The 27,616-nt window shown below is 42.6% G+C and overlaps 1 protein-coding gene across 7 annotated transcripts in view; it reads left to right on the top strand.

Moving 5' to 3' along the window:
- The window catches only part of RPAP3 (RNA polymerase II associated protein 3), a 319,254-nt gene that overhangs the window by 3,884 nt on the left and 287,754 nt on the right, over positions 1-27,616 (top strand). For 2 of the 7 annotated variants that reach the window (XM_085653330.1, XM_085653329.1), the window contains exons 2-5: positions 2,365-2,439; positions 21,894-21,944; positions 22,161-22,247; positions 26,770-27,011. In XM_085653330.1, the coding sequence (XP_085509456.1) occupies positions 26,859-27,011 (153 nt within the window). In that variant the 5' untranslated portion in view covers positions 2,365-2,439; positions 21,894-21,944; positions 22,161-22,247; positions 26,770-26,858. The remainder of the gene's footprint in view (positions 1-2,364; positions 2,440-21,893; positions 21,945-22,160; positions 22,248-26,769; positions 27,012-27,616) is intronic. The other 5 variants (XM_085653333.1, XM_085653332.1, XM_085653336.1 and 2 more) reach the window with 3 other exon arrangements.

Below are 27,616 nucleotides of genomic sequence, written 5' to 3'. Positions count from 1 at the left end.
GGGTGACCAGCTGGTAGAAACTGAAATTCATCCCATTACGTTCACAGGAGAAAGGATTCCTATATTGGGGTACAGAATATCAACTTTCGAATTTAAAGGAAGACATACAGAAAGCAAGTTGTATGTTGCTGAGGTACGGCACTCTGTTCTGGGATGGGTGGATCAGAAGGCATCAGATATCGTATTGAATCCTATTGAAGCTGATAAGGTGCTTTCACTAGAAGAGTTTGAGCAACAACTTGCAAGGACTTTGAATGAAGTATTCCCTGATCTGTTCTCAAGTAAGTGGGCAAATTAAAGAATTTTGTACACCAAATTGTATTGAAGAAGGGGGCAGTTCCAGCATGTCATAACGTGAGAAACATACCATTGAGTGTTAAGGAGTAGGTCGCAAGTGAACTGGAAATGTTGCAGAGTAGGGGCATTATTGAACAAATAGAAAGTGCAGAGTGGCTTGCACCTTTAGTTGTAGCCAAGAAGGTGAATGGAAAGATTAGACTATGCATAGATGTTAGAGATCTCAACTAAAATACTTTTGTGGACAAATTCTCCTAGTCAAGAATTAGTGAGTTGTTAGCAATGACAAAGGATGTCAGGTGGTTTTTCACAATTGATCTAACCTCCGCCTACCACTAGGTGGTGTGGCATCAGGAGAGCAGAAGCTTAACTGCTTTCATTACTCCCATAGGCTGTTTTCGATTCATCCACATGCCCTTTGAATTGGCAGCAGCTGCGGCGTTCCAGAAGTAGCTTATTTTCAGGATGATAATCCTGATCATGGGTAAGAGCAGAGTGGAGCATGTTAGTAATTTGAATAGGGCCCTGGAGAAGCTTAAGACTTGTGGATTAACAGCAGAACTAGAAAAGTGAACATTTTGCAGACACTCAGTGTCATATTTAGGAAATGAGGTCCGTGAGAAAGGGATTTTCTCTAAGAAGGAGATTATTTAACCCATTAGAGATGCACCTGCTCCTACATGTAAGGTAGAAGTTAGATCGTTCTTGGGACTGGCAGAGTTCTCTTCTAAATTTGTAAAGGAGTTTCCTGAAAACCGTTATTAGGCAACTTTTGAAAGCACAAGAACGCTTTGTATGGAGTGATAAATCACAAAGGGAGTTTATCAGATAAAAAAATTATATTAGTATTGCGATACGCACAGGTTTGATACTAAAGCTTGTACAGTTTTGACTGTCAACGCCAGCAGGAAGGGCTTAGGTGCAGTGTAATCCCAAATGTCTAGGGAAGGCACTAAATGTACGGTTTCTTTTGCTTCACGCTCTCTAACTTCACCAGAGGAAAAACACTCCCATCATTGAGAGGGAGATGCTGGCATGTATATGGGCTACAGAGAATTGCAGGCAATTCCTTTAGAGTATCAAATTTACACTACACACGGACCACAAGCCATTAGTTAAGGTTTTAAGTACGGATGGTTCAGGCAAAAGCTACTCCGCGTATAGCTAGGATGTCATTGAGACTGTTAGACTATGTGTATGATGTTGAGTACTTACCTGGCAGGGAGAATAAGAGAGCAGACTATTTTAGCAGATCACTTGTAAAGGAGGGTAACAACAAAGCCAAACAAGGATGGTGTGAATGGGATGGTTATAGTGTGGCTTGTGTAGATAGCGCTGACCATGCTGTTACAGAGAGTGATTGGCTCACAGGCAGGGCTCGAATAATCATAAAAATTACACAAGACCTGCAGGTCTAGTAACGTGAAACATGTACTCGACCTAACTGAAATGCATTTGACCTCTGAGTCCGAAAGTTGAGCAAATGTGACAAGTTCACAAGGTTTTAAAGCATTTTTATTGCTCATTTACTTTGTGAGAAATAAAGATGCCTTTAAATCTTGCTATCTTGTCATATTTGGTCTGCTTTCAGAGTTGTGGTCAAGTGTCAGTTTGTCTTCCTACTCACCAGAAAGGGCGAGTAGGACCTAAAAATAGCTCGTCTTCAATGAATCTGACTCGCAAATGTGAGTGGATTTTTCGAACCCTGGCAGGGTATGCACAGGATAAAATTCTAGAGAAAGTCAAGGAGTATGTGTTCTAGGGGTGGTCGAGTAAAAGCAAATTGATGGAGGAATGATAGAAATTATGGCTTCACAGGGAAGAATTGTCTGTCTCAGACTCCGAATTTCTGTTCAGGGAGGGGTAGGGTTGTCCCTTCACAAGCCCATCATAATAAAATTCTGGAGCTGACACATGAGGTGCACCTTGGGATAGTTAAGTCCAAACAGCAGGAAAAACTATCCTATTGGTGGCCAGGGATAGACTTAGATATGGAGAATTTTTGAAGGACTTGTGCACAGTGCGCCAATGCTGATGAGACTCGTGCTGTTTTTAAACCACCCCTAGGTGTGAGTGGAATACCCTCCTGTCCATGGGAAGACTTGTCTATTGATATCTTGGGACCTATTTTGGACTGTAAAGGTAAGCCTAAGTATATAATGGTATTGTTTGACATGTACTCTAAGTGGCCAAAGTTGGAAGTGTTTTAATGACTAGATGCTACATGTTTCCTTACTTGAAAAAAACGATAGTGAGAGATGGAATTCCTAAGTCACTCCTAAGTGATAATGGTCCACAATTTACTGCCAAAAAATGTAAGCATTTCTTAATGAGGAATAGGGTCAAAGAGAAGAAGACACCTGTTTATCAACCTGCCAGTAATGGCTCCTTAGAAAGGTTCAACAGAGTAATCATGGGAAGTATCTGGGCAGCCATCAATGCCAGTAAGAATTGGATTTATAATTAGACAAACATCTGTGGGCGTACATAATTACTCCCACAGTGACAGATTGAGAGGAAGAGAACCTTTTACAAAACCTAATTCACTATGGATGTCTCAGGATTACCAGAGCAAATGGTCTCCTGAAGTAGTTAGAACCAACCTAGAGGAGGTAAGCTTGACCTATGAGAAGTACTATGATAAAAAACATTGCGTCAAGGAAGTCTCTCTGAAGGAGGGTTGATTTGGTGATTGTAAAAGTGGAGAATGGAATAAGGAAGGGAGACAGTCATTTTTCACCACCATATAGAGTTATTAAAGTGTACTCTTAGTCAGCCAAGTTAATTGATGGGAAAGTTTGGCATTTTGGAAAACTCTTAAAGTGCAACAAAAATGTGTCCTGGAAGTATAGGGATTCGAACTGGGTGGGACAATGGTTGAGGTAAGAAGGGAATGGGGAGAATTCCCCTTCAGCTTCTCCTATTCAATCGTCTAATCTACCATTGAATGTGGGAACGGGAAGCTGATCTGAAGAAGAATATGCTTCTACCAAAGAGGTGGATGTGAGGGTACAAAGTTCTCAGCACAATGTGGATCCTTGTATACAATCTAGAGGGGCAACGACTACCAGTTTAGGTAGAACTGTAGCACTTCCTGCAAAGTGAAAGGATTTTGTGGTGAGTTAATATTGACCCTTACTACATTTATGAAAGGTTTTACCAGGGCAGCAGTGCGAGAGTGGTACTAATTTTGTAATGATATACTTGACTTTGTGTCATTGGTATTATCCAATTGTTATGTTCTTATGAAAGGTTTTACCAGGGCAGCAGTGCGAGAGTGGTACTAATTGTGCAATGATATACTTGACTTTGTGTCATTGGTATTATCCAATTGTTATGTTCTTATTTTAGAAATAAGTTGGCATTTTATTTAATGGTCCTTATAATTGTTTTCTCGTTATGTAAAGGGGGAGATGTGTGGTGTTGGGTATCCCATGGACACAGTATGTTTACTGCGAAATGGGATGACATATTTAGATTTTCATATAGGTGGGACAGTGGGGGAGACTCCGAGCTGTAACGTACTGTATGTGTTCTCCTGCACTACCAATAAACTATACTTAACCACTTACCATAGTCCTCATTCCTACAACTACTTTACTGAGCTGGTTACTTCACTAGGTCGTCCATACTGAGCTATCTTGTTTAAAGTTTATGGCCCTGAGCAGGCATAGGTTGGAGGGAGACTTGGATCAGAGATCTGCTGTGAACCTTCCTAATATCAATCCATGTCTGTTTTCCATTCGGAGATGTCTAAATCGCTCATAGTATATGATGGAAATGGCCCTTTCTGCAGGATCACCCCAACCTTTTTGTCTTCCTCCTCCTGTTTTTGCTAAATTAATTTTTGTTGGCTTTATGACTGTGGGCACTTTGCCATTGCTAACCAGTGCTAAAGTTCATGTGTTCCCTGCTTAAAACATGGTAACATTGTCTTATTCACAATTGGCATATTCAGTTTACTTATAAACCCCTAGTAATGCACTACATGTGCCCAGGGCTATGAATTAAATGCTGCTATTGAGCCTGCTGCATTGATTGTGCCACCCACTTAAGTAGCCCTTTAAACATATCTCGAGCCTGTCATTGCAGAGCCTGTGTTGGCAGTTGTAATCTGCCATGTTTACCTGGCAAGTTAACACTATTGCAAAGCCCAAACCTTCCTTTTAATTTATATAAGTCACCCTAAATAGTCCCCTGGACAGCCCAAGGGCAGGGTACAGTGTATTTAAAAAGTAGAACATGTCCTTTTAAGTTTTACGTGTCCTGATAGTGAAATACTCTTAAATATGTTTTTCACTACTGCAAGGCTAATCTCTCTCATAGGCTAACATTGGGATTGCCTTATTATATTTTATAAGTGTGATTTCAAATTGAAAAGAGACGGTATCCCTAAATTTGGTGTCTCTGGAATCGCAATTTAAAATAAAAGCTTATGGTGAAGTTGGATTTTAAATTGCAATTCTGAAAATACCAATTTAGAAAGTTAGCATTTTCTCACTGTAACCATTTTGTTCCTTCTGCCTGTCCCTGGAATACATGTTAGGGATGGGTGACAGCTGGCTTTTTGCATTCCCTCTAGACAGCCACATACAAAGGAAGGGTAGGTGTGACTGAGTGGCCCTTTGCATCCTGATGGGCCATCCTGGGCAGGATTCTGGAGAGGAGCTGACACTTACCCCTGAAAAGGCAATGTCCTGTCCTAACACAAAGGGCTTCATACCCTCTCCCCCCATAGTGAGTCTGGAGCCAGGTCAGGAAGAAAAGGGACTTGTGTACCCAGAAGAATCTCTTTGAAGTCTTCCCCCAGCTGTGTATGAGTACTGGACCCCTGACACCACCAACACAGAACACTTCTGGAACCGAGGGCATTCTACCAGGAAGAAGGACTGCTCAGCTGTTAGAGGGACTGCCACTTTCCTGAACTGCCTTGTTGTGTTGGCCTGCTGCCCTCTTGCCTGGGAGTTTGAAGGAGTGGATCTGCATTTCTACATCCTAGAACCTAAGTATCTCCAAGGCCTTGTTCGCTGCCTCCTGTTTTCTGAAGCCTCTGGGATATCAAAGACTTCTCTCTTCAACCTACACCTGGACTCCATCTGCTGTAAGTCCTGCTCTGCCAAGTGGTGCACATCCAGCCCTGGGCCCTTGGAAGTGAGTTTAAAGTGCTGCATCTTTAAAAACCTGCTCATCGACGACGTTCTGCCGATCAGAACCAGCACATTTCCCTCAACGCTAATGCTTTGCTGCTGCTGCGCAGACTGCGAACTCCGTATCGCCGACTGTGCAACTCATCGTCTGCAGTTTCCGATGCATCTCCGACTTTGTGCTGCACTGCGCTGGCGAATCGCTTTGCGCTGCTCGCATTGCCTACAGCCCAGCTGTTCGACGATGATGCATTGCCCTGGTGTTCTCCACATTTTCACTCTCGACGCATCCTCAACGGTGCGCAGCTCGGAACCGACGCATCACCTTCATCTGCGAGATCGACGCATCGCCTCCTTTGCTCCCTGCATCACCTTGATGTCGACACATCCAAGGTACTGTTCAGTGGGCCAAGGCTGGTCTCTGTATCCGAACCACGCTCCATCGCGATTGGCCTGAACGTTTGGATTTAGCCCACTCAAGCGGGACCATATAGCTCTGGTTGGGGCTATTTGTTTCTAAGCACTGCAAAACTGTTTATTCTTTAAAAATTCATATCTTGACTTCTACTTATTGGATTTGTCATTTTGGTCTTGTTTTATTCATAAAAATATAAGCTATTGTTTACACAGTGCCTCTTAAGTTAAGCCTGACGGCTCTGTGCAAAGCTAACAGAGGGTGAGCACAGGTTAATTTAAAGTGTACTACTGACTTACCTTGACTAGGATTGTGGTTCCTGCTTGGGCAGGGTGCATACCTCTGCCAGCCAGCAACCCAATTTCTAACAGTATATAGATAGTTGGGATTTGCAGTAGTGGACTAAATTAAAGTCCTCCGTAGGCTAACCGCAGGTGGCCGATATCTTCAGTTATTCCATGCCTGTTCAATTTGTGATGGGTGGTTTCATCCTTCGGACTGGTACAGTACTGGGTGATGAACAAGACACACAGCTTTTGTCTTATGTGAGAGTGTCAAGCAGTGTAAATTATTATGCAGTCTGTATGAACTACAATCAACTAACCAACTGCTAAGTGTTATAGATTTACTATTCGTTTGAGACACCAGGGTTGGATATTGTATTGTAACTGCATTTATATAGCACTTACTACCCCTGATGAGGTATTGTAGCACTTTAAACTGGGCAGCACGCTGCTCAGGAACCCAGGGTTAGTGTTTTTTTTTCTTCAGGTTATTGGTATTAGTCTTGTGTTCTTAAAGAAGCCATGTCATGTATTTACTTCAGTTTCAATACGGTAGGCTAAATTGCAGGATGTACCTTTCGAAGGAGGAGTTGTGATAATTGAAATGCGATGTGGGCAATTTGCAGGGATACAATAATAGAGATAAAGGCAAATTGCTTGTGACTTAGAGCAGGCTGTGCTTGGACAGAGGAGGTATGCAGAGGATGGAAAGGAATGAGAGAGTCACTGAAAAGAAAAAGGGGAGCTGAGAATTAAAGTATTAAGTCAAGTCAGTCTTCATGCAGGATTTATAGGAATATTGTGGATGCTTTTTGAGAATGTATACTTGAAGATTGAAATAACATTATTTGCATGTGTTACAATATCATTGTAGGCTTTAGGAACATAAGTGGACACACCCAACCATTCGACATGGGTAAATAATGAGACCATTTATGGAAAGCCTCCTTCAGAGAATACACTGCATACTTAAGTTTTAAATTATATGGGCCACCTGCCTGGATTGTCGGCAGGGCAGCTCTCCCCTGCTGCACATTATTCCTTATCTTTTCTTCTATTTTCATGTTCTCTTGCACACACTGCCCCTTCTTTCTTTTCCTGCTTAACACTGTAAACAAGGATAATGCTGCAGTTGTGTACAAAACATGATAAAAAAATGTAAAAGACACTACTAGTTTTAGGCCAGCAGACAAAGGGCCTTGTCCAGAGTTGTAGGAAATTACTGCTAATACTCAACAGGTGTCTTGATAGCCTATAGACATCGAGGGTTATACTCCAGAGAAATTGTGACAGTCTGTAGTGTGTTATAAAATAGCCAAGGCACCATCATGGATCATGCTATGAAAATGTTATACATGAGCTGAATTACATCAGTGATAAGTATACAGGCCATCTGTATGTTCCTAGGCATGTGTAGGACATATAGGGCACACTTAGAGGATCATTTAGAATAAATCCTACTTTGCAATGTATTGCTATTGGGGAATCTCTTAAGTTCTTATGGGAAGTATTTTAAAAATGGCTTTATCTATTTTTCTCACCATAAGGAAAAGTCACATATAGGGATAAATACATGTTTGCAAGTCAAGAAAACTCAGGATTCGATTATTATTTTGGTATCTATTGTTTTACTTTAAAATTTGTTACAACTGGAGGAGGAGCCAAGATGGCGACCGGGACGGCAGCGTAGACTCCCGGCTCCGTGAACCTCCGCATCCCGCACGGATATCCTGCCTGAGATCCTCAACCTGTGCTACGTGGTCGTGTTTCTGAAGGAGGGGGGCTCCCGACTGTCTGACTCCGAAGTTGCTAGCTGCGGTATCGCCGGAGAAAATTGCATCTGAACTTTGCGGCCGACGCGGCCCTGGAGCCGGGACATCGAGTGGACGCCGTGGCCGGGTGGCAGTGCGACAATAGCGGCCAGTGGTGACTGGGTGGAGTCGGTCACCGGAGCGGTGCCGGACTCGGCCTACATTTCGACATGGTCACTTCTACTGTCCAGCGTAGCGGACCGAGTGCATGACCGGGGGTGCAAATTTTGGATCCTCCGGTGGCTGCCCCTGCCCTGCTGGTGAGCTGCCCGGCCGCCGTCCGTATCCTGCCCCGATCGCGGCGGGCCGCCCCCGGATTTCTGCGGGGGCTGGTCCGTGGTGGGGACGACTGTTGCCCGTGACCAAGGATAGTTTTTTGCTTGCCCCCGGAACCCGGCCACCCGCGACGTGGACACCGCGACGTTTGTCTCGGCCCCGGTGAGGGTCGGGCATACTTGGCGGCCATCTTTGGGCGATGAAGCCTACCATCCTGTCCGCTGGGTCGCGGCGGGCCTGTGAGCGTACGACTTCTGGGAGTATGGCGGCAAGAGCGCAGAGAGCTGAGCTGGGGTACGGCGACCTCCTCGAGGCTCTTGGTACTCTTCACTCCTCCTTTGTTCATGGTTTCGTGATCCTAGGGAATAGGCTCGATGGTGTTGCGTCGGAGTTGGGGCAGTGGCGGCCCGCCTGTTCACACGAACGCAGAGACTACCCACACTGCGCGCAGGAGGATGCTGTGGCGGCCGCCCCTGAGGTTAGTGCACGACTAGACGCCCCGGCCAGTATGCTACAGTGTGTTCGACCTTCCGAGGGCCTGATCTCTCCCGGAGGCGATGGACCTGTGTGTGCTGTGGTGGCCTCGTCCCGTACATGCCCTCCTACGACTCAGGGACAACTCCAGCAACTAATGTCTGCTTCGGCTGCTTCTGCCTCCCTGAACCCTGCATGCAGTACAGATCCTAGGGCAGCCCTGGGAAGCCAGTTTCTTCACGCGGCGGACTGTGTTCCTCAGAGACTTCCACCCCACCTGTGTGTGTCGCTTCTCTGTCGTTGTTGGACATTTCTCTGCCTGGGGACATTGGGTGTGATGCTGGGTCGAGGGGTTGGCGTGGGTAGAATTCCGAAGAGTGGTCAGGGATGAGGCTGCCCCTCTGGGGTGGTCGCCTAGTGGACGGGCGGGCTTAGGGGTGGCGTGCTCTCCTGACGTGGCTACTGGCACAATAGGTGCATAATGCTCCCCATCGTGGTTTGAGAAGACTGTCTTGGTGCTGTTCCTTGTTCACTTTAGGGGAACCTTACCGTGCGGGAGGGAGAATGCCGGGGGTCTGTTATGAAGGCCCTCCTCCAAGTTTATAAATACTTTCTCTACCCCCCCGCCCGGTGGGGGTCTTTTCCTACCTCTTTTTCCCTACTCTTCTATATTTCGGGTCTGGTTCCAGGGCGACAGGCACACTGCTGGGGGGGGAGGCCGTACTCATTTGCAGAGGTGCAGGGTGGGGGGTTGGGGGAGGGGATCCTGTATTCTTTCATCTTCTTTTCCATGGCCTCCTTTTTCTTCTCTGACTCTTTTTGTTTTTTCTTTTTCCGGGATCAGCGTGATACACTCCCTGTTGTTATGCCTCGTTGCCGTTCCATGTGTTCACAACTTTCGAGGTGTTCTTGGGGAGTTTTGGCGGGGGCCTGCGGGCGCAACTGTATATTATGTTCTTCCCCATCCTGATGTTCTTGTGTTTGCGCCATCGACCTAACAGATTGCTGTAAATCGCTAACATCCATTACTCTGCAGATCCGTGATTGTTGTTTCAAAATTGCTTGTCACCTGATCCTACTGCCTTGTCTCATTATAAAATGAAAACCTTTTCTCCTGGTGCCCTACTTACGCTGTTCACAGTAATAGTAGTACGATTATGCTCCCCGAAGTGCTGCCTGTGTTTAGTACCTGTCGTTATTGCCCTGATTGCTTAGCGGCCGGCCCTGGGGGGTTGTAGGCCCATACTTGTTCTTATTGAACTGTTCAATAAAGGTTTTCAAAAAAAAAAAAAAAAAAAAAAAAAAATTTGTTACAACTGAATTGTTTATTTAAAGAGAACGATTGCCCTGAAGAAGAGTGGTCACTCGCAGAACATGTGTTGGCTTATATATGTACATTGGGGATCAATGAGAGATTCTAAATAAAGCTGTGAATAACTTGATCACAAGAAACCTAAATAATGTTCTGTAAACTACTTGATATGTGCAAATTACGTTGGTAACACACCAAAACACAATGAAAGAAATAGACACTTAAAAATGCTGATCAACAAGACCCTGGTAAACAGAAACGGCAAGCTTCGTAAATAATCTCAACAGATTGGTGCTTTTGCACCCTACAATATACATTAAGCACACAAATCAATAATGTTGTTTTTTAACTAAAAAAAAAAAAAAGAATTGTAAACAATTCTTTAAACAAATCTGTTGAGAGCATTCCCATAAACACTGAAGTGTGGGTATGATTTGTAAAGGCCTCTTGTTTCTAAAACCATGCAGTCATAACAATTAGTTCTCCACTGAAATGTATTTTGTGATAGGTTACTTAAAAGTAAATCTGTAAACTTACAATTCTTATTAGTATGTGACCACAAGCTTTACACTGAATCTGTATTATTTATCTGCTACACTTGATCCAAATGATTAATCAAAACTTAAGTGTGAAGGTCTCCCCAATTTGCCAGTCCCTTTGCTACAGCCCCATGTATCCATTCATTATTATTAATGGCATTAACTCCAGCCTAATTTTCATACTACTTATGGAAACGAATCCCTTAACATTACCAACACTCTTCGATGAAGCCTTAAAGAGAGGTAGAGATAATTTTGAAAGTGGTTTTGCACTGTGAATGACATACTCTGTCAACCTTTTTCTTGCTAACCTGCAGAATACAGATGTCAGACATGTTGTGTTACAGGAGTGAAATGGAAGGTTGCACAGCAAGCTCCGAGTACTTTCAAGCAGATTGTACAAGCTTGTGGGGCTGGAACAGCATTCATTGAATAAGTGGAAACTGGGAAAATCTCAGTAATGGAATACGAGTGGACAACATTTCTATTCATAGACTCACTTAAGTCATACACATATGTTAGTGGTCTAGGCGCAATGCAAAAGTATTTAGTTCTGCTCTCTGGAACCGCAGTTGGACTTCATCGCCTGCGTAATTCCTTTGTCGCCTTTACGTATAGCCTCGATGTAAGCCCTAATTTTACTAAATGACCTGTTCTGCTGTTTCGCTCCTGGTCTACTAAGACTAGATCTTATCAAATTAAAGGTAATAAATACCATTAGTCGAGTCACTACATTCCCCTACGTAGGAGTTTCATTTGAGTCCTCTATGACCTATTCTCCTTTGTTTTCTGCTAGAGGTCATATGCTCACTAGGATCATCGTCTCTGTATTTGATTTTTTGACTAGGTAAGGTTATAAATCTTTCAGGGCAATGCTTGCAATTTATAAAGTGAAATGTGTTTCTGTGACTGCATATGGCAGTGATTTATGAGGGTTTGCGAACTCTATTTCATTAACTGTATTGGAGAATACGTTTTTAATAAGACTTTTTAGAGCTCATCCTCAATTTTATCCATGAAGCACTTGGGCTAGAATGCGTCCTTCCAAAAGCTTTAAGCGCTTAGTTTTAAAGGATTGTTTGGCCCTGGGCTGAGTGCCCAATATAACTTGGCTGAGCTATGTAAAGGATAGATTTTTAAGATGGGTTGTCCCAAGCTGTTTCATAATCCTGTATCTATACCCGTAGAGAACATTGCTTGGACTAAGTTGGCTTTTAAGGTTCTAATAGAAAATGAGAGAACCCTATCTGCCAAAAGAAAAAACAACTGTCCGAGCTTATCTTTCTCTTCAGACAACTCTTTCATTCAAAACGTACCTAACTTATGATGTGCCTGAACATCACTGTTTCCTTTTGACTCGCTTTAATTTAAACTTGATTCACCATTTGCCAGCTGTCCCTAGAAGTAGTTCATTTGAATCTGTTTTTTACCATGTATCTTTCATAACGTTTCTGCTCAGGACACTGCAATTTATAATGGTTTGCACTTTTTATTTAAAAAAACTTCATAAATCTTTATTGTACCTTTTATTAGTTCATAAACACTTTGATCAAGTTAGACCCGCCTTGTTTTATTTAATGGGACTACTTGATGTATTTACTTGTTTTAATCTGGCTTATTTTTTTTATCTGGTGCTGTCTGATTGCCCAAGATTCTGTTTAATGTATGATGTGGTTCACTCTCTATTTGATGCTGCTCTATTGTGTAAAATAATGTTAGAAATGGGGTTTCTGGTTGGCTAGGGTATGCACATAAGCCAGGCAGAACCCATCAATCTAGTAAAGGTAAGTCAGTTACACACCAAAGATAACCTGTGCTCACCCTCTGGTAGCTTGGCACAGAGCAGGCAGGCATATCATCAGCTGCAATGTGCAAAGCATTTGTGCGACAGACTCACACAGCAACACAAGGAATACACCACAAATGTAACTCCACTCAGGATTATATAAACGTTTATATAGTGTTTTGTACATAAAACCTGACCAAAACTACATGAATCATAAACACTATGCATCCAGTGCAATTAGTCAGATAGTACTTGTTATTCTGGACAATGCAAGTCGAAAACATGTATCAGTAAATACTTAGGCGATGTAATGCAACAGAAAAGCACATCAATCACAGTAGGTAAACATAGGCAAAGGAACACCTGCACTCCTACTAGCAGGTTTGCGGTAATCTCAATGGGCCAGACTGAATGAAGTGCATTAGCAAGCAAAGTGTAGGGCTCGGGTGCATCTGCACGCCTACTCGACGTGATACGGTAATTGAAAGTTCTCCTGAATAGAGCTTGCTCCTAGCGGCGGTACCCTGTCATGCTCGCGGACCTCCATCAAGGTTTCTCCCCATAATGCCTACACAGCTCAAGTGCCCCCAAAGCACCAACCTTCCTCAAGCTGGGGCCAGAACCATGCCTTGTACGGTTAGTTTCACTCTGGGGGAAGGGGCACGAGTGTGAGGAGCGTGCAGTAGATCTTGCCTGGTCCCTCGCTGCCTTTCAGACAACCAGCTGCCTGCGAGCGCGTGGTGCAGCTATCCTAGCCCCCTCTCCACAAGGAGCACACCGGAGACCTAACATGGTCCTGTGCTGCCGTGCTTTGCAGGAGAGCAGTACCTCCTTGCAAAAGGGGGGTGGGGGGCTGGCTCCCTGAGGAGAACAGGATTGGCTGTTAGATTCTTCCTTTCTATGTAGCTATGCCGCTGGACTCATTCGGCCCTCCACACTGATTTTCCAAACTTCTGGTTGCTCTGGCAAACTCGGGTGTGGCAGGGAAGCTGCACTGGCGGAGCTTTCTCTGAGGCCGCTCTCCTCGTTTAGCAGCAGTAGAGGGTCCTGTACAGGCGGGAAGCAGCTCCGAACACAGGTAGTTGCCCCATGATCTGAGACTAGAATTGGGTTGCCGGTACCTCGGGGAAACAATGAAGCGATGACCACGCTCTGGTTGAAACTACAAGGAGTAAATAAAAGCGATGACCACGCATTGACTGAAGGAATAACCAGCGCCCAACCCACGCAGATAAGGAGCGATTAATCATGACTTCTTTTGAAAAGCACTCACAAGGGATTGAGTCCCTCGGCAGAGGTGCTTGGGGGTAATCCTTTATGGCCCAGAGGTTGCAGAGAGCAGGTGGCGAGCCAGCATTCCCTTGAAGAACACTGGAGCACAAAGCGAGTAGCAGGCAGGCCAGCACATGAAGTTACTTCTGCAGAGTGGCAGTACTTCAGCAGCCCAGCAGGCAGCTGGCCAGTACACAAAGCAAGTAGTCCCAATGGCGGTTACTCCTCGCAATTTGTAGTTTGTAAAGCCATCAGCGTCTGGTAGAAGTCTATGCAGTGTTTAAAAACACGGGGTCAGAGCGACGGTACTTATACACAAAAATGTTTTTGTTGAAGGAGTGACTTCAAAGGAACCCTCAGAGGTGCGCAACAATTCCTTTCAACCCAGCCCTGGCTCCAGACAATCAATAGGAAGTATATCAGCCCTTTGGGTGAGGGCAGGGCACAACCTATATAAATATAAAGTGTGAACTAACTCTCCCCTTTCAGCCCAGGAAGACTGTCAGTATGCAGATGAATGCAGTTGTATGCCCTGTCACACCCGGCCCTTCCTGTGCTGTGATAGTCTAGAAAGTATGCACAAAGTGTAGCTGTCACCCAGCCCAGATGTGTATTGGAGTCAGGCTGCATAGGACAGAGTCATGCGCTCAGAGAAATGCCCACTTTCTAAAAGTGGCATTTCTATAATAGTAATGTAAAATGCAACTACACCATGTAGTTGGATTTATCACCACTATTCTAAACATACCAAACATGACAATGCCACTCTTTTCTGATCAGGAATTGCCACTTAAAAATATATAAAGAAATTCCGAATGTTAGCCTATGAGAGGAGTAGGCAATAGGCTGTTTGTCAAAAGAAGCACATACCACACATAAAAGTACCTGTCCTACCTTTTACTTTCACAGCACCCTGCTCATAGGGATACCTAGGGCCTACGTTAGGGGTCACTTAAGTGTAATAAAAAGGGAGTTTAAGGCTTGGCAAGTAGTTTTAAAGTTGAAGGGGCAGTAAACAGCACACGCAGGCCCTGCAATGGCAGGCCTGAGGCAGGTTTGAAAGGCTACTTCTTTTCAATGATATTTTTAAATCTGCTTTATAAAAAGCAATATTTGTGTCCAATGTTTTCAAAATTCCTATGAGAAAAATGACTTTATACTCTATAATGGTTGTTTCTAAATGTCCATAATAATTATAGCAATTAGCCTAGCCTGTGTAGAGAAAGGGACAACCTTGAATGGGGCACAAGAGAGATACCAGGCAGACAACATGGTCATTGTAACACTGGAACAAGTAGTGCACAAAGTAGTTTCATTGTGCAATGCTTTTCCATTGGTAACCTATTATTCACCATATTGTTTATAGTTTAGTTTGAGAGCAACATTTTTCACAAGCATTTTTCTGCAAGACTACTAGTTTGAAGAGGGAGGAGATGGTGTTGCAAAGCCTACTCAATTGAGGGGGTGTGTTCTGGCTTTGCATATACACCAACCCAGAGAGAAAACACACATGGCATATCCCAAAGCAAATTCTTCATTTGTCTTACAGTACTCTCTGTGGAACTGATCATAGAGGCGTTTACTTTAGGCAGAAGAGGTAGACCTTTTGTTAGTTTTAAATTGTATGTTCAGTGTTCACATAGCTCAGCCTGGTCATAGTTCAGCGTTGGACACCTGGCCTATTTCTGAGCCATCCCTCGGGTGACAGTGCTCCATCAAAAAAGATCAAGAGCCACAGCTTATCATTTCTTCTAAAATTACCACCTTCTCTGAGTTTAGTGTTTGAGGGCACCCACTAAATATATTGAAAACCTATTCATTCAAGGTATGAGTTGAGTTCTCAACTTCTAATGAAAAACCTCGCTAAGGCATTTTGGCACCGAATTGCCTGACAACATTGTAAAAGATAAGATCAACAAATAGATGGCTTTTAACAGCCTCCCTAAACCTAGAATGCTCCTCTATTTTACGCCAAGATGGACTGAATTCCAAATAAAGGTAACAACAAAAGAGAATTTACATCCGCCTATACTCTTCCCCTCTTTCCCCCCCCCACCCCCACCCCACTGAATCACATGGGGCCTGTTTCATAATAGTCTCTGTGGACAAAGCAGAGCACCAGCATTTACATTGCAGCCTGAACCACGCATGCATACGTTACAACAAGTGTGTCTTTAACAATGCCTTCCTTTACCATGCATATCGTTACATCGACATGCCTTAGGGAAAGCGGCGTTGAACTTTGAAGTCCCAACGCTCTCCCTGCTGTTGCACAGACAGGAGTTGGAATAGTAAATTATACCTCTCCGTAGTCCAGCGCTTTCTATAAGGCATGTCATTGTAACGAAATGCGCGGTAAAGGAATGCATGGTAAAGAAGCATTTGTTGTAACGCCTGCGATGTAACGGCATGCGTGGTAAAGGCATGCATTGTTCAAACATACAACCCCTTGTAAAGGATCTTCCTAGAGAGTAGCAACTAGCGGGGCTTACAGTGAGCCTCAGAATTTCTTGAAATTCATGACCAGCCAAACTGCCGTATTCTGAACACTTTGAAGCTTGTATATAGCTGACTTAGGAAGTATTTAGAAACCTGTTGAACCAGAACTTCTCATCAATTTAGTGACTGCTGGGCCTATAGTTAGCTTCTGCCCAGGTGTCCAAGTTTGACTTCTTTTTTTATAAATTGTATTCAACTTTGATATAAGCACAAAAAAACATCAAGGGGAACAGACCCCTGTCGTACACAATATCAGCCTTTCTATCGGTACATGTTCACATCATTACAATATAGCATTCCACAGCGTACAGTACTAACCATCTATAACTGTCCGAGTGTTATTTACATGAGCACATTGTCTTCACAAAGCGGCGTGGCTGTAAATTGTATACACTTATGGCTGTTAATCTCTTAGCTCCTGCAGGATTTTCCATTTGCCATTGTTTATTACGATAATAGGGACTCATATACCGTTTTAGTCTATATCAAGAGTAACTTAAACCTGTCATCAGTTGCACCATTACATTTCAGTGTTATCATGGCCATCCGGGGTATCTACAGCATCTTCTGATGAAGACAATAAATATGTCTTCAGGGGGTCCCACATATCTCTCGGCCCGGAAGTGGACGGGAGCAATTCTGCAAAGTTAAATGACTGCTCTTGCCACATTGTGAGATCATGCAGCCATTCCTTAAATTTGGGGGTCAGCCTCTACCCCACCAGCCTCTTTATGTTTAGCAATTAGGAATCCTAATGCCAGGTATTTCTTATGTATGGTATGAACTTCGTCTGTGTTCCCCAGTAAGGCTGTGTTGGGGGATAACTGAAGTATGGTACTCACCATCTGTGCCATTCCCTGAAATACCTGTTGCCAGTATTCAAAAATTGCAGGGCATTCCCAGGCTAAATAAATAAAACCAGCTCCCTCCTTACCACATCTAGAGCATCTGTCGTTACCTCTAAGCCTAAATTTGTGGAGTTTGACTGCGGTGTAGTATACTCTATGTAGAAATTTATAATGGATCAGTCCCAGCCTGCTATTAGCTGTAATGGCCTTTGTTTGCTTACAACAAATCTCCAGATGTTTGTCTGACAACTGTACACCAAGGTCAGCCTGCCACTCTAGACAAGATGTTAATACACGTGATGTAGTTGCTTTTTGCGTGTTGTGATAATTAGCGACGTAACGTTGAGGTGGTTCAGCTTGTTTACCTCATGGAGTGGTGGGAGAGTGGGGGGTTCATGTGGGAATGTTGGTGTGGCCACTTTAACACTTTGTCTAAGCCTAACAAATATAAACAGTTCCATGGATGTAGGTATGTTTTCACCAAAGAACTGTTCCTTGTACAGAAATTGTCCGTCTATGTGTAGGTCCCCCCATGTTTCCATCTGAAGTTTTTATAACAGTAATCTGCATTGTCGTTCGTAGGTAACCTGGAGATCTGGGTGACGAATCGATGGCAATCTAGGAAAGTACAGCATCGGTCTATCAAGCTTGGTAGCAATCTCCCTCCCTGCATGCAACAATAAGGGATCATGATCGCGCTTCTTAGGGGGGCATGGAGATGAGGCCCAAAGTGGGGTGGGAGCCATGTATCCCATTTCTACCGCTAAGTGTGGCATGATGAGGGGTGGGTGCAACCAATATGTGGTGTAGTGTGCTTGTGCGCAGTAAAAATATAATTAAAAATCTGGTACCTCGAAGCCTGCCTGTGGGAACGGTTGTGTCAATATTTCCCAGCGAAGTCTGGTCTCTTTGCCCCCCCACACCAAACAAATTGTTTGTGTTTTCAGTGCTTTAAAAAAGGGTTTCCCCGGATTATAGAGAATATTAGTGAATAGATAAAGAAACTTGGGCAGTAATATCATTTTTACCAGGGAAATTTGACCTGCCATGGATAGTGGCATAGCTATCCAGCTAGTGACAGACTCCGTGACAGCTTCCAGGGTTTTACCGTAATTGGAGCGCAGTAATTCGTCTTTGTCCCTGGTGACTTTAATCCCTAGGTATTTGACCTCCTCACTACACCATGTTAGGGGATAGTCCAGTGCGTATGGTATAACTGTGTCGGTCAGCAGAAAAATGGCTGATTTAGTCCAATTAATATTTATACCTGAGCATTCGCCAAATGTAGTAATTTCTCGTAGAAGCGGATTTAGGTTATCCTGCGGGTCCTTGAGGTAAAGTGTAATGTCATCCGCGTATAGTGAGATTAAAAGCTGTCTGGTCGGATATACTAGTGCACGTTCCTTATGGTGTTATCTTATTTTCGCAGCCAATAGTTCTATGGCTAGGGCAAATAGTATAGGGGATAAGGGACAGCCCTGGCGTGTACCTCTAGTGATGGCAAATTGGGGAGAGGGCTACCCATTAAGGAGAATTGTGGCAGTTGGCTGACAGTACAAAAGCTCTACCCACCTAAGGAATTCTGGGGGCATTCCCATATATCTCAAGGTCCCTAGGTGATAATCCCATTTCACTGAATCAAATGCCTTGCATGCGTCAAGAAACACTGCCACCGCTGCACTGTCTGGGTCAATATCTTGCGTGACAGTAAAGAGAGTCCTAAGGTTATGTGATGTCGCTCGCCCTGGGATGAATCTGGACTGATCTGGCAATACTAGTCTATTCATTAACAGATTCAGTCTGTTTGATATGACCTTAGGGAGAATTTTTGTATAGCAATTTATCAGTGAGAGTGGGTGGTAGGATTCACAATGGTCTGAAGGTTTACCTTGTTTGAGTAAGAAGGTGATCATAGCCTCTCTCATTGCAGTTGAGAGCTGTCCCTCCTCTTTTGCCTTGTAGAAAACTGCTTTTAAGATAGGGACAAGTTGGGCCAAATAAGTTTTATAAAATTCGATAGGCAGTCCATCAGAACCTGGAGCCTGGCTGGATTTAATTTGCATTATTGCTGCCGTAATTTCGTCCTCCTCTAGATCTGCCCCTAAGAACTCCCTCTGGGAATCTCCCAACCAGAAACAAACAACACACCAAATGATAGAGGGTCTCCGGGAAAAGTTTAAAGACCTGCGTGGACACAATCCCCACTTCAATACTATTATGAACATATGAAATCCGCGGGTCTCTAGTACTCATATTAGGAGCAATTTGAAAGCACAAATAATACTGACACAAATATAGTGTGAGAAAATGTAAGAAGTCCTATTTAAGAGGACAGAATCCCATCACCCATCAAGGAGGCATGCTTCATCATCTTGGATCTCCTCTTAGTTGCAATTCCTAGAGCAACCAAGGGCTGCAACCCGGATGTTTTCAAGAGGGACAGTTGGTCTGATCTCCTAAGATCTCTAAAGCATGTATGGAGTTATGTGTGGTGAAGTGTTTGCAGTGCCAACAAAGGTATTAAAGTGATTTTAAGATTGGCTACCAAATGAAAAAGATATATTTAATGGTTATCGCTTGGTGTCAAACAATAAAAAACAGTGCAAACGCGATCTGAATGAGTTTGCGATCGCGTTGGTCTAGAAACAGGGTCTACATGTTTCAGCCATGACAATCGTACTCCGATCTTGGCCTTCCTCAGGACCAGAATGAAAATGCTACTGCAAAAAAGTGTGTGAAACAAAATCAAGATACAATAACAACACGTAGGTGGAACGTTACAACCTACAATCACCTGTGGTCTTCATTGCGAAGGATCTACAGGATTTGTCTGGTCAGCCGTTCGTATACAGGCGAAGTCCTCACCACTCCTGGCAACAGCTCAGGGCGTGAGGCACTGCTCTCCGTTGGTACCCCGGACTGTCTTCTGGCTGTCCCAAGCAGGTGATGGGATTCTGTCCTCTTAAATAGGACTTCTTCCATGTTCTCACACTATATTCGTGTCAGTATTATTTGTGCTTTCAAATTGCTCCTTATAGGAGTACTAGAGACCCGTGGATTTCATATGTTTATAATAAAAATAAAAAAATTCTCCCAACCAGGCCAGGGCAGTATCTTCAAAATATGATGGAAGATCGAGTGGTTGTTCCCTATGCGTAGTATATAAGGTTTATTAATCTGTCGTCAAAGTATATATCTGGCTTGAGAGGTTTCTACGTGTCTCTCGCCTTTCGAGTCCTGAATTTCTGCAATGTAATTGGAGAATTTAGGTTGTTGGACAAAGTCTGTGATAGCTTTGCCTGGCCGGTCCCCCTCACCGTATTCAAGTGCAAATGATATTTACTTCTGAATTTACATTCACGCTCAGCCGTTTCATTGTACTCCGTCAGTTTCTCACAGCTTGACTCTTGAAGTTTGACTTCTTTAAAAGGGGTTCGATGACTTTGTTTCCCCCACCCACTAGGGACCGTGGCAGATGAAAATAGGTGTTGGATGAAGGTAAAACCAGTTATTACAACCTCAGATAAAGATTTAAAAGTATGTTGGACATGCATCATCTGGTGAGCCTCCCCTTTAGGGAAGGTAGTAAAGAGGAAGCCTTCTCTTCTTAATCATTGGAAGTGCTGTGAGAGGAGTGGCAAAAAAGGCAAAGGCTTGTAATCATGCTGCGTGAGACAGGGTAAAACCAGAAGCTAGGCAATACAAACTGCCATGGAGCAATCTGTGTATATACAGTTTGAACCACACTGAATAAAGGGCTAAGAAATTGCACAGAGATTACAGGGGCTATGCCTGGGCGGTGCAAACTCAGGGATTCAGGCAGTTACGAGACCTGAGAGTAAATCCAACCCCAAAAGCCATATGAACTCCACACTGCAACGGGGCCTACGGCACCCCCCATGCACTTTACTTAAGACAACAATTACCTGGGTTCAGGAAAGCAGGCAGGCTTTGGAGGGCTGGAGCATTAATTGGAGGTCATTGATGAAACAACTACAAGGAGGTGATGGGCAGAGCGCTGAAACTTTTCAGACACTCACCCCAGTCACGGATCTGGGTTGAATCCATCATCGTTCATTAGCTAACTTCACCACCTCAGTTCAGACTCCGCCATATGCAAATCAGTCTTGACCCTGTTCCTCATGGGGGGTGAGTGTCTGAAAAGTTTCAGTGCTCCGTCCATCATCTCCTTGTGTTTGCGTCATTGATTAAAAACTCATTTCAGAATATTGTATTTTTTCATTTCAGTTTCTGTTTGAATTGTGCCTGATGTTATGAATGGTTGAAAAGCAAATCTTGAGGCTTTTGGGAAGCCAGTATATAGCTTTAATTGATAGAATTATCCTAGGGTTCTTTGTTACAAAGATTTTTTTCTTTTGAGAGGTGTTATACGGGTATTAACTGCTGAGTTATTGAGTGCGTCCATATGGAAACATTTAAAAAATGATTTGCACTAGATGCAGTCTAATTTTGTATTACTAATAATATATATTTTACCTCACATGTTTTATCTTAAATACTAGGGGTTGATGGTCAAATCCATATTGTGGTCATAAAGCCTGCAGGTTGAAAATATTCACACGGTTTGTGTCTGCAAAATGGCTTTTTAAAAGAACTAATTCCATTTTCCGATTCAGTAATATGTTACTGAATCGTAAAATGGGTTTAGAAAGGCATAACATGTGTTTAGGGCGTCTCTTCCAAATAGTGATTCATTATGGTATTATCGTTTGGCACAGCGCAGGATAATGACTCCACACAACTGGATATAAGCACAGTACTTCTTTTCTTTTATTATGCTTTGGTAAATAGATTAAACTGAAGTACTTAGTTTTAAGTACAAGTCCTTGTTTTTAGTTTTATTCAGTGTCGAGTGGAATATGGCTTTTGGGTCTGCAGTTAATGTCATTCTTTAAACACTTCTTTCCTTCCTTAGGTGTCTTCTCTGATTCTCCCCGCCGGTGCCCTCGGAGGAAAGAGACCAAAGGTAAGTTTCTATATATTGTTCTACTTTTCTTTTGTTAGCCCTTTTATAAACCCTATTACTGCATACCTTTTCTGTGGTGTCTCCTTTGCCTTTTTAGATCTTTTTCTGCCTGTTCTTTCTCTCTAAATTATCTGTCTCGGTTATCTTTAATTGTCTGTCTCCCTTTTTAAGCTTCCTAGCAGGGTTTAAACAGAATCTCCCTTTATTTTCTCGCAGAGACCTTTTAAATATATATTCGCATAAGCTGGTGAAAAAGAAAGAACAAAAACAATATGAAGGTGTCGGAACTTAAGCAAGGGAGAAGTAAGTCTAGATTCACTCTATCATTTCTTTGCGTAACTGAGAGATGTACTTCTTAATAAGTAAATATCGGATTTCTAATCTTTCTCAGCCCTCTTTAACGCCCTGTTATCAGGCTTTAATATCTTCTGGTTATAGTTCTCCAGAAGAACCCAAAAGATCCCTCCTGTTCCTCCCCTTTTCATGCCACTCGCCCACCCTGGCACGCACCTTGTGAAAGCCACGCTCTTACTGGAGCATGAGGCGATAACACGAAACCGGCAGGGTGTTCGCAGTCTGCCGGACTCTGGGTGTCTTCCTTTGATAAATGCGGATTATAAGGCTCTTTCAGCTCTTATTCCCAGTTCCACTTGTTAGGTGTTCTCCTCTGGTTTGCAGTAAAAAACGTAATCTCAGGAGCTTCCCCTCGTTTTTCACCCGCATCTTCAATAGCACTTGGCATTCCTCTCTAGTCTTCATTTTCGGCATTCCTCAGACCTGCTTCACTCGTTGTCCATCCTCTCTTTCACATCCTCTTTTTGTACTTTCTCTTGTCCTTCTGTTTCTGGCTCCTCCTTGGCTTCCTGTAAAAGTCTGGTTTTTGTTTCTATCACAAGTGAAGGTGCTGTCAGAGACCTTTGGCATATCGCAGGTAAGTCCTTTGACAATTCTTCTTCCCCTGCACTGACCAAAAGGAAGTCGCAAAATATTCAAATGTTACAGACTTCATAGTGGTTACAAATGTGCAAAAGACTTTTATGTACAAAAGGGAAGGGGTACCAAAAGGTTAGTTTGGGAGCTGCCAGTTCTCAACTAAAAAAAGTAAACTTTTCTTTTTAACGCTGCCCAGTTTCCCTTAAACTGGGCTGCGTTTAAAAGAAAAAAGTTAACTTTTAAAATAAAGTTATCTCGAATATGGTGGTCTGTTGTTTTACCCCAATGGGCATTATGTGGGCATTGTGTGTCTGTATCTAATCAAAGTTTACCATTTACCCCAGTTTTCCAGCTCGTTTTTAATTAAAACACAATCCTGATGTTTTACAAATTAAGACAAATGGTTCCCAAGCCTTTGTTTCTCCATCGTCTCCTGAATAGCTGATTTTAAAATTTGTCGCTACATTAGCCCTGCTAATAAAATGCTTCAGATTATAGATGTCTAACTTTTCTTGCAACAAAGTCAGATCTAGCTTTAATTTGATCTTGCAGTGAAGAGTTGTGGATCTAAGCTTGACAAGTTTGCAAATATACAGCATACTCTGTAAGTTCAGCTTATCATTCCAACTTCCAGCGTATAACACAGGTCCATAAACCAGTAGTGTTTTTTTTTTATCTGCCATCACAGTAAGTACCGCACCAGTGGTTTCTTCTTCATAGGTAACAGTGATGCAGTGCAAACCATTATCTCCTAAGTCATCGTTCGTGTCATTACATGTGAAGTGTATCCCTCCTCATGACCGGAAAAGAACAGGAAGTAGAAGTATACATGCTGCTCACCGAATGGTGCCATAACACATAGCCTACTTATAATCCTTCCTGTTTTTTTCCCTTTCTTATGACTTAGACCAGGAGGTAGGAGAAATGGCTTCTGCTTATACTCCCATTGACATAGTCTGGGATCTCTCTTCTGGGCAGAGTGATAAGTATGGATGTGCAATGTGGTAATGATTTGAGAGGTTTTGGAGGTATGCACTAATCCTTGAAACCACCTGAGAACATGGAAGGCTTGTTATCTAATTAGATTGAGACTTGAAGGCTGAGTACAGGATTGTGGTAAGCCTTTACCTGGGTATCGGTCGCTGATAGGTATATGGCTGGATGTATGCACGTGTTGCTGGAAGCGCGACTTGTACTATGTAGCCTGCAGCAAGCACACGTGTGAGAAGAGTAGTGTCTTCTCTCAGTGCATGCATGGTGGAGAATGTGCTCTGTGCCCACTGCGCAAATGCGCACTTGCATTTTCCAGCACCCTCTTTTTCTCTTTGTTTTGCTCACTGATTGTTAAGTTGATTTAAATTACAGCACTTTGATTTCTGTATGTTTAGAAATGGGTAAGAACACTAGAAACTCTAAATATGAGGTGGAGTCTTCATCTTTCTTTTTTGACTCCCACTCAGATCATTTTTTCCCCTTAGGCACAGATCTAGAGGTCATGAAGTTAAGAAATACTTTGAGGAGAACGTCAGGAGAGTTCTTCTGGATACTCTGACCGGTATGGAGATAAAATGAAGCCTAAATCTAGAAGAGGGCAGTAGTCCAATAATGGCCAGCATATGGTTGAATATGTTTTTTTTTCTGACTAAATGCCCTTTACATCCTCTGAGCCTGTGTTGACACAATTTTGTAAAAACACAGACCCATGTGTTGATTAACTTTTAAGAGAGTGGAATGATCCCGATGAGGTCATAGCTCTATGCTTTATGTCTAACGTTTATCCACTGGAAGATCTGGATAAGAAGGTCCCTGAACCAGTAGCAGTGGACGCCTTTATAGCCAGTCTTGTGGGACTTGCATCCATGGAGGAGTGCAAATATGATTAGGTACCCTATGGATAAAAAGTTAAATTTAGCTCTGACGAAGAAATACACAAGCCCCATCCTGGGCATGAAAGCTAGTGTGTATATTGTGCATTAACAAACCAGTCTGTGCTGTCTGACAGGAGTTATTTAAAACAGTCCAGAAAGGGGATGCAGAGAGAACTCCTCTTTAGTGGAGAGTCTGGAGAAGGAAATGGCATTCATGCTAGATGTTTCATTTGATTTTGTTAGGGCTGCTGCATTGGCGGAAGGAGCCACCAGTGCAGAAAGGCGAACTCCCTTTCTGAGGGATTGGCATACAGATTATGCACAAAAGAATGCAGGCATGCATATGCTTTTTGAAGGCAATACGCTCTTTGGCCCTAAATTGGAGGAACAACACCATAGAATATTCATGGATAAGAAGCATTCTTCCTCATTTAGGAGAAACCAGATTTTTGTCAGTGCTTGTTTTTCCCTTTTCAAAGTTTGACTATAACATGAGGTGTTTAACTTTAGTTCTTAGTGATCCATTCATTGCCTGAGGGTGGTATGCTCGGTTTCCGAGCTGTTTACACTTAATATCTTGTTTTAACAGCACATGAAGCCCCTATCTCTCAGGTCCAGTTCCCTCTTTGACAGTGAGAACTGGAGAGTTCAGTGGATGATGTATGTCCCATGCCCAGCGCCAGCCCATTTCCAGCACCAAATGTCTACTTGATGAATATTGGTCTTTGAAGCTAAGATATATCTGTAACGAATCTCTTGTTGAAACCTATGCGGTTGACTGAGGCCCAAAAGTTTCTGAGAATAGCAGTGCACCCACAAACCTGTCCCCATATCATCACATTGTTCATAGGATTAAAGTGCATTACCTTGTAGGTGCCTGTAGTTCCTATCCCACTCAATGAGGTCATGGTATCTAGCACGATCACCTTTACACGCCTGTTCTGACTACACTTATTTGTATTGGCAGGCCTAAATCGTCTGCATTTAGCCTGTGTGTCAGGAACTATGTCCTACCTAATCAGCAGAATTGAGGAGCCATTGTTCTGACCCTGACTAAATGCTTGCACCTGTGCCACACACATTGTCAATATGCCTTTGGCAGTCTTAGGAGAAATTGAACAGGCTCTTTAGATGCAGACTTGGGTTGAGCATGTTAATCAGATTTGAACTATGATGTGAATGAATACATTATGTATAGACTCACTGCAAATTGAGATATTTCCTAAATAATATGTGGGAAAATAATCTACCTTTTTGCTTGCCATTAGGTAAAATGTCTTTCGTATTAGCCACCTTTGTATTTTATTCTCTGGAAGCATTAGAATCGCATTGCCTAATATTAAATAGTATGAGAAAAGACTGAATGTTAAGCATCTTTGACCAATGCCGATTTGTAAAGCACCACTATGTTTCATTTATTATTCAGAGCTTTTAAAGCCAATAAAGTAGTTACTTCTCCCAAATGTAGGTGTTTTTAGTGGGGGGAATTGATGAATAGTTCCTTTGATGGTGACTTTTCTTCTTTAAATTTTTTGATCGCAAATATGTCCTTCAGTTAACTTAGTATCTTCTGTTTGAAATTGGTTTTAGTAATAGAGTTTATTTGAAATGAAGTTAATCCTTCCCCAGATAAGATTGCGGGCTGGATGCCTTTACTTTCCTAGATTATATGTTTGTTACATTTCCTAGGCATAGTTAGTGATCTTTACTATACCATATAGTAAAATAGTTCACTTTGTTTTTTGATCGTTTTAAAAATACTTTGTTAAACTTATTTTCTCTAAAAAACATTTTGACCAAAGTTTTTCAACCCCTTTTCAGTTTTTTTATATATATTTTTTTTATCAAATAGATTACTACCAGCAAACTTAATATTACAGACTGCTTCCGAAATCCTGATAGTTCTTCGATGTACACATTTCATATTTTGTTGCTAGAATATCTCAGTAGAGACTGATTATTGTTTTGAGAGCAAGAATCCTTTTTATATTTTCATGCTATTGATAATTGTGTTTTCCTTTCAGATCATGGTCGATTTATAAGATAATTGCTGCTAGCTTTAAATGGGATTTTTTTCTGTGATCGATTTCACACTTACTAAGCAGCAGCAGTTATGGCTTCTCCAAGTAAAGCACTTGAGTTGCAACTTCAGATGAAGCAAAATGCAGAGGAGCTCCAGGATTTCTTACGAGATTTAGAAAGCTGGGAAAAGGACATCAAACAAACTGATGCTAAGCTGACCAGGGAGGGTGATGCATCAGAGCAGGCAAGTTTGTTAGAGCAGTCTTGTTTGGCTTGCTGAACAATAATTTCAAATATTATGTAACATTAAATTACAAAGCACCTTACCGTTTCCAAATTGGAACAACTTGAAATAAATAGCATCATTCTATAATTTGCTGTAATCGCTGTCGGACTTTCTCTTCTGTTACTGTGGTGTTTAGTGAACATCTAGAACCATTAATGGCAACGCTGTGTATTCTGCCTCCTGGCCTAGTTTACTGCATTCCAGGACTGCAATACTTGGATAACACCTCAAGAAGAGAAATGAATGTGATCCCAAATACAGTGCCTCCCAGGCTACCACGATCAATACATGTTAACACATTAACATTTGGATTAATGGATTATTTAAAACAGTGAAAATTAGATTTCTCCATGCCTTCTAGTTCCTGAATTATACGCTCCCAGAGATTTTCAACACATACAATAGTAAAGGTGATGCCCTCTGCCTAGTAAAGAATGGATCTGTGTTATCCTAATTTTGTAACTTCTCGAACCTTCAGAATTACACTGGTTTCCAATGTTTGTGAAATCCTCAGGGGGGGTCTCTGCTTAAATCATTACTACTGTTTTCTAGACAGTCAGTGA

Source organism: Triturus cristatus, chromosome 4_1 (genome assembly GCF_964204655.1).
Source record: "Triturus cristatus chromosome 4_1, aTriCri1.1, whole genome shotgun sequence".
In the NCBI taxonomy this organism is placed as follows: Eukaryota; Metazoa; Chordata; class Amphibia; order Caudata; family Salamandridae; genus Triturus; species Triturus cristatus.
The sequence above is the reverse complement of the archived record's forward strand: the minus strand, read 5'-3'. Positions and strand labels throughout refer to the sequence as shown.